The sequence below is a fragment of the Hypanus sabinus genome, chromosome 17, assembly GCF_030144855.1.
Source record: "Hypanus sabinus isolate sHypSab1 chromosome 17, sHypSab1.hap1, whole genome shotgun sequence".
In the NCBI taxonomy this organism is placed as follows: Eukaryota; Metazoa; Chordata; class Chondrichthyes; order Myliobatiformes; family Dasyatidae; genus Hypanus; species Hypanus sabinus.
The window spans coordinates 78,012,861-78,020,553 of record NC_082722.1 but is presented as its reverse complement, the minus strand read 5'-3'; the positions used below and the strand labels follow the sequence as shown (position 1 = coordinate 78,020,553).

At 44.3% G+C, this 7,693-nt stretch overlaps 1 protein-coding gene across 1 annotated transcript in view; it reads right to left on the bottom strand.

The window, feature by feature from the left end:
• Nucleotides 1-1,266: 1,266 nt before the first annotated feature.
• The window catches only part of cdh5 (cadherin 5), a 99,502-nt gene continuing 93,075 nt past the window's right edge, over nucleotides 1,267-7,693 (bottom strand). The window contains exon 12 of the mRNA XM_059993282.1: nucleotides 1,267-5,674. Within this exon, the coding sequence (XP_059849265.1) occupies nucleotides 5,187-5,674 (488 nt within the window). The 3' untranslated portion in view covers nucleotides 1,267-5,186. The remainder of the gene's footprint in view (nucleotides 5,675-7,693) is intronic.

The following is a 7,693-nucleotide window of genomic DNA, read 5'->3' as shown; positions in this document are numbered from 1 at the left end:
GTTCCCACAGACAGAAATATGACAATGTACAGGTTGTGTGGTAATTTAATTTTATATTAGCTTATGTTTGTCCTATGTTAGTAGAATACTGTGCTGATTTCCGTGGTATTTATACCCTGTCTGTGTATGACCATGGCAACAATACCTTCGAACTGGTGCTGATATTAAATATGAGATCAATACTGGTCACAGAACTGACAGGATCTCTGCTATTTCTCAATCTCATCACGGTAACAGCTTCCACCTTGCTGTTACAAGAGTATTAAATGGTTCCCTAGCACGACAACATGGACTCTTCACCACATAATCTACCTTGTTATCATCTTGCACCATACTGTTTACCTGCACTGCACTCTCTGTAGCGGTCGCACTTCATTCTGCATTCTGTTATTGTTTTACCTTGTCCTACCTCAATGCACTGGGTAATGATCTGATCTGTATGAACAATAAGGCTGATCAACACCTCCACCCACCAACCCACCCCTCCACACCCCCAATCTCCACTACTTTACCTTTTTCTGACAGAGTCTCCTACTGTGCCTAGCATCACTTTATGGACATTCAGTCAGTCTACGTATGTAATCTGTCTATGTATTAATATTGATTTTTAAAAAATATATTATTATTGTGTTCTTGTCGTGGCCATTCCAGGGCAGCTCTCTCACCTTTGGCCCCCACCAGACTCTTACCTCTCACCTGTGGCTCCAAGTAGCTGTTTGTATGCGACCGTGGCCACACCCCAGTACACAGCTTCGACACGTGGGCTAAACCAGGTGAGGGTAGCTGGTGGCCTCATATCCCAGTGAGATAACATGTCCTAGTGCATGTCCATCTCCAGTGGATGAGATCAACAGTGAAGTCCACCAGGAAGGCAAGTTTGTAACACTCTATGGAGAGCGAAGGCACAGGAACATCATGGTCATCCAGTGTAACCAAGACAGACCCCAGTTTGTGATGCTTGTTCATACCACTGCATTCTGGCTTCTGAGGTCAAGAGAGAGGAACTGCCCCAGTGCAATGGCTTTTCCACTTTAAAAACTCTGCTGCACAGGTCTCCTGGATACAACAGACAATCACCATGTATATAAGCTATCTTATTTATTTACACTTATTTGTTGTTATTATTATCTGTGCTCTTTATCTGAATGTGTGTTCTTTGTGCTGCATCTGATCCGGAGTAAAAATTATTTCATTCTCCTTTACACTTGTGCACAGGAAATAATATTTAAAAAATCATGAATCTCTCTTGAATTTAAACTCAGTTCATCCTTTTTCACATTTAATTCATTTTATTGAAATTTACAAATAGTTATCAACAATTTTTTTTATTGAGGATTACCAGTTATAAACAAAGAACATTTTAAAAACAAACACTTTTCTACATCTACACTGGCCGGGTAGCAATCAAGCCCATTCAATATAAAATGTTAATAAAATTACTAAAAAAAACACACTTGTTGGGAGGCATTGGTGAGAAAATCCTGTTGTGTAAAGCTTCAGGACTTTACTGAAATTACAATGAGTTTGCTCCCACAGATCAAAAAAAAGTTAGATAAGAGTACTGCACAAAGACACCAAACTTTCACTACTATTCCAACACATTGTTTTGAATACTAAAACACAAGACTTCAAAAAAAATTAAAATACATTGAAATCCAATGAGGAATGATTAAATCTGAGGGGTTTCATTGTTACAGTATTAAAAAAGGCCATGTAGAGTGCACACCTGTAGGAACGTTAATTAAAGATAACTTTTAAAAGATTAGCTTTATTTGTCACATGTAGATCAAAACATCGAAGCATACAGTGAAATGTATTGTTTACATGAAATCACGTCGGTGAGAATTGTGCTGGGCAGCTTGCAAGTGTCGCCAAGTTCCTGGCGCCAACATAACCTGGACATCTTTGGAATGTGGGAGGAGACTGGACCACCCCGAGGAGCATCATATCATGGGCAGGACGTACAAACTCCCTGGAGACGGAACTAAACCACAATCAGTCATTGATGGTGCTGTGTAAACATTATGCTACACTGCTGTGCCGCCCCTGTGACTGTGACTTCCTGGAGGTTTGCACCAGTGAGTGAACAAAATCCAGTCCCTACTGTGGCTAGCAACTCCTTGATCCCACGTCAACGCTAAGGTTTCTTATGATGTCAGTTGAATCATTCATATAAATTGTGTGGAGCCCAGTCTACATGTAAACCATGCAAGGAGCCGTCCCAGCTCTGCCTTAACTTGGATGCAGACTGGTTTTCCATAAAGACAAGGGATTATGGAGTTGTTGGAAATCCAGACCATTACCACCACCACCCCCCCATCAGCAGATCAGGCAGCATCAATGGAGAAGAATAAACAGTTGTTGCTTTGTGCCAAGACCTGGGAAATCCATTTCCAATTTCAAACCGTGCCTGCATTGATCAAGCACTCTCTGTAGTGAAGTTATTTTGGACCTTGGTCCCAGAGGAACTTCACTTCGCTTATCTGTACACATGTGTATGGTCGAATGAGAAAAAAACTTGAACTTGAGATGGTTAGACAAGATTTTAGAATAGTATTGCATTGGAATAAATCTGTGACATCATCTGAATGTGGGCTTTGATTACATCACTGAGGTTTGCGAGATCTCAGCCACAGGATCAAGGATTTCTGATGAAGGTTCTCTGCCTGAAACATCGACTGTTTATTCCTCTCCCTGGATGCTGCCTGACCTGTTGAGTTCCTCTAGAATTTTTATTATTTATTTAGTGATATGATGAAGAATAGGCTCATCACTGCCCCAGCAAGTCCACAACCGTGATTAATACCAACCTGATCACAGGACAATTTACAATGACCAATTAACTTGCACAGTAGGTCTTTGGACTTTGGGAGGAAACTGGAGGACCCAGGGAAAATCCACACACTCCACAGGGGGGATACACAGAGACTCCTTAAAGAATTGAACTCCAAACTCAGGAATGCCTTGAACTGCAATAATGTTGAACCAACTGCTACACTACTGCAGAGCTGTGTATGTCAGTCTGGTTTTCTAGAAATTTAGATCAGAGATAGATGCCATTCGTGTATCATATTCTTACTGGAAGAAAGTAAGTTGTCATCAATAAAACAAACAGAACTTTGGAAAAACTCAGTAAGTCAAGTAGCATCTGTGGAGTTAAAGATGTAAGATTTCTATTTACACTCAGTCACGACGCGGGGTGTTCAAAAGGTGATGTCTCAGAAAGATAGCATCCATCATGAATGACTCCCACCATCTCAGACACGCCTTCTTCTTATTGCTACCACAAAGGAGGAGATATATGAGCCTGAAGAGAAACACTCAACATTTCAGGAACAGCTTCTTTCCCTCTGCAATCAGTTTCTGAATAGTCAATGAACCCATTAAATCCTTCTGATCGCGTGCATATCAAATAGTCTCTGACAACCAAGTCCAGCTCCTGGCCTCTAAGCCTGCTGGAATTCATTTCTACTGACAGGAGAAGGGGCAAAGGGAGGCTACTGGCTCCTTAAACTCATTTGCTTTGGGCAGTTGGGGTCATCAACTGTGGTTGGCAGCTCATTTAGGATGAAGAAAACTGATCTCAAACCTCCGCTGCATTGCATGGAGAAGGCTTCAGGTGTAAATCCCAAGGAATAATCCAGAGCTAGAGTCCCTAAGGTCTCTACTTAAAGTTCAACGCTGATTGGCAACTCCTGCAAAGATGCTGGTGCCGAACTGCATTGCTGTTCCTTTGGATTCATCAGCTGTGGGGAAAGAAGGAGCCTGCTGCATGGGCAACAGCTAGTTCTCCATATCGTACTGCCCAGGCTTGGGTAACATGTAGACAGCTGAGACGCAACATCCCTGGTCGACCCTAACCAATGGAGGATTATATATAAAATTACAATTATATTTATATATAATTGTAACTTTCCTTCCACAGATGCTGGCTGACCCAATGAGTTCTTCCAGTTCTTTGCCACCCCAGTATCTTTCACCTTCAAGCTAATTCTGCTCCTCAGCTCTTGTACAAGGCATGATTTTATAATTCTCTTGACCTGATCCCATTCTAGTTCCAATCCCAGCTATGATTCCATGAGAGATTTGAGACTTTTCTGACAATAACAATGATATTTCCACCATCTGTGGTTGGAGATAAGTTCCGAGATCCAGGTGCTGAAATCTCCTAAGGCTCCCATGTAGGGATCAGGTGGTAACCTTTGACTGAAAACTAGCTGTTGAAATCTCCCATGCAAGGGATAGATGGAGATAAGACTCAGGTCAGCTGTGATCCAAGTTTGAAAGACGGTGACCCCTCCTCTGACTTTGTTTCAAGATATTATTGTTGGGGGGTGTATTAAGGGTGTTGGGGGCCAAGGAGGGTGGATAGGATGGGAATTAACAACTTTAATTTTTATTTATTTAGAGATGCACCGCAGTGAGTATCTGGGTGGTGTTGCTTGTTAAGCCGGAAGATACCCTTTTCTGCCCAACTTGTTGCACTGCCCAGCAACCCCAGCCTAATCAGAGAATTTTACAACGACCAATGAACCTAATAACTGGAACATCAATGGACAGTGGAAGAAACCGAAGCACCAGGAGGAAACCCACGCATTCGCAGGAAGAACAAAACACTGGAATTGAACCCAAACTCCTGTGATAGTATCACAGTAGCCACTATAGTACAGTGGCACCATTGGATTGACAAGGGTCCTTGGCATTGCCAGTGATCCTTCCCATCCATCCAACAATCTCTTTGACCCTCTACCGTCGGACAGGAGGTAACGTAGCATCGGGATAAGAGCTGTTAGGATGGAAACAGCTTCTTCCCCCAGGTTGTGAGACTACTGAACTCCCTGCCACCACCCGGGTCTCATCACGTATGAAGTGCCAGTAGCGATACACTGTTTAACCCTTGTTGTAACTGAATCTGTTAATCTAGTTGTGGTAATATTATTTTATGTGTTGTTTGTGTGAGTTATATTTATCATGTTGTGCACCTTGGTCCAGAGGAATGTTGATTCATTTGGCAGTATACGTGCATATGATTGAATGACAATAAACTAATTGAGTCTGAAATAATCGGATTGGCTGAGGTTGAGTGAACTCCCAAATGTGTGTATCTCCAGAAGATCCAGTTGCTTCTTGTATCGATTTCTCCACAATCCCGCTTCCCCTCTCCTTTCCAACATGCCCCTCCCACCTCAGTAACCCAGGCTTTCCCCATCTGGGTCACATCCATAGAGTTCAGCCAGCATTTGGAACCTGGGACCCCAGTCATTGAGGAAGTCATAGTCTTGCTCGGAGTCAATGGAGGAGATGTCCAGGGAGCTTAGCGACTCAGCGACTGAGTCTGAGCCCTCGTAGCCATAGATGTGGAGGGTGTCGTAGGGTAAACCGTCCCTGTCACCATCCGCCTCATCCTTCTTCATCTGGACCACTGAGCCCATGTCGTCGCGGTTCTTCCTGAGCTGGGCGTACACCGGCGCACAGTCCCTCACCTCCAACGGCTGCCCCCCCTTGGTCCGCAGGGAGTTCAGCACAGTGATGTCGAAGCTGTTAGTGTCCATCTCTCCACCACCCTCCTCGTCGTACCGCACCAGCTGCTCGTGGATCTCGCCTGGCGCCTTCACCAAACCCGCAAAGGCACTCTTCTTATGTATCTTCCGGCGCACGATCAGCAAGACCAGGGCTGGCAGGGAAAGAGAGAGAGGAAGGCTGTGAACTTGGGAAGGTGCTACCAAAAGAGACAAACATACAACAATCATACACACAGGAGATTCTGCAGATGCTAGAAATGCAAAGCAACTCACACACAATGATGGCGGAACTCAGCAAGTCGGGCAGCAACTATGGAGGGAATAAACAATTGACATTTTGGGTCAAGACCCTTTTTCAGGTTTCATGACGCTGAGCATGAGATCTTGATGAAGGATCCTGGCCCGAAATGTCGTGCATTTATTCCCCTCTATAGATACTGCCTGACCTGTGTTCAATGTACAACTTGTTTCAACAACATCCTGTGCAAGAGGTTGAGTGAGCTAGAGCTTTTTTTTTGGAATGAAGGAGGATCAGAGGTGACTTGATAGAGGTGTGTAAAATGCTAAGAGGCATAGATCGGGAGAATAGCCAGAGACATTTTCCCACGATGGAAATGGCCAGTACAAGAGGGCATACATTTATGATTGGAGAAACATATGGGGGGGTATCAGAGGTAGTTTTTTTAAACACAAGACAGTGGTATTTGGAACCTATTGCCAGGGCTTGTGGTAGATACAAGAGGGCATACATTTATGATTGGAGAAACATATGGGGGGGTATCAGAGGTAGTTTTTTTAAACACAAGACAGTGGTATTTGGAACCTATTGCCAGGGCTTGTGGTAGAGGCAGGTACTTACTCATGCTGCCCGTTACGCTGTTGGCATTTAGGGCAACAGGGAAGATCATCCATCTCTGTCTGTCCATACATTTACACACAGATATAGAAGGATTCCTCATTGCTGTAACACTTTCTTTTTGACCGTCCAGGGCTGTTGGCCCTGAGCTAGAGGCAGATACATTTAGGAGACTGTTCTATGTTCCATATTCAGTGTAGTGTTCAGTTCTGGTCTCCTGTTTATAGCAAAAGCCGGTCAGAGGTGTAGTGGCAACCGCACCAGAGTCAGACGTGAGTGGTCCTGAGTTCAAACCCAGCCAGCTCCTCGCACGTTTTCCATCCGTGCTGGGCTGAGCATCAAGCTGGTAACTTGGTCTCATAAAAGACAGACAAATGCTGAAGAAATGGCAAGGCTGCCGCCCGATGAGCCACAGGGCGGGGAGAGGAACGACGACATTATAGGAAAGAAATGGAGGCCTTAGAGAAAGTGCAGAAATGATTTACCAGAATGCTGCCTACATTTGAGAGCATGTCTTATGAGGAGAGATTGAGAGAGTTAAGGCTTTTCTCTTTGGAGCAAAGGAGGATGAGAGGTGATGAGAGGGGTACAAGATGGTAAGAGGCATAAATGGAGAGGACAACCAACGCCTTTTTCCCAGGGTGGAAATGGCTAATACAACATAATATACTTCAAAGGTGATTGGAGTGAAGTTCGGTAATTCCTAAAGTACGTACATGCTTGGCACAGCACTGTGGGCCGAAGGTCCTGTATTGTGCTGTAGGTTTTCTATGTTTCTATCTCTATTTCTGTCTTTCCTTTCACTAGTCTGCAGGTCACCCTTGGGCAAGGTGTAGCACCTGCTTCGCCCCCTCCCCTGATCGGGGTTACATGAAGCCTGGGAGCAGGTGGTGGATGGTTGTATGAGCAGCTGGAGCATATCACAAGACCTGCGATGTGAACACTGACACCAGGCAGACAATCTCTGAAGAGTATTGAGAATGGCTGGGGTCACCCATCTTGTAAAGACACTGTCCAGAAGAAGACAATAGGACACCACTTGTGTAGAAAAATTTGCCTGGTGTCAACAGTCGCATAACCAGGACTTGTGATGTGCACCAGCTGCTCACACGACCATCCACCACCTGGTCCCACGGCTTCAAGTGACCCTAATCCAAGGTGGGGAGGGGGGCTAAGCAGGAGCTACACCTTGCTTAAGGGTGACATGCACTACTCCACTAATTTTGCTCTCTTTATGCACACTTATTTAATTTCTTTGCAATTTATAATATTTTTAATGCATTGCTCTGTACTGTTGCTGCAAAACCACAAATTT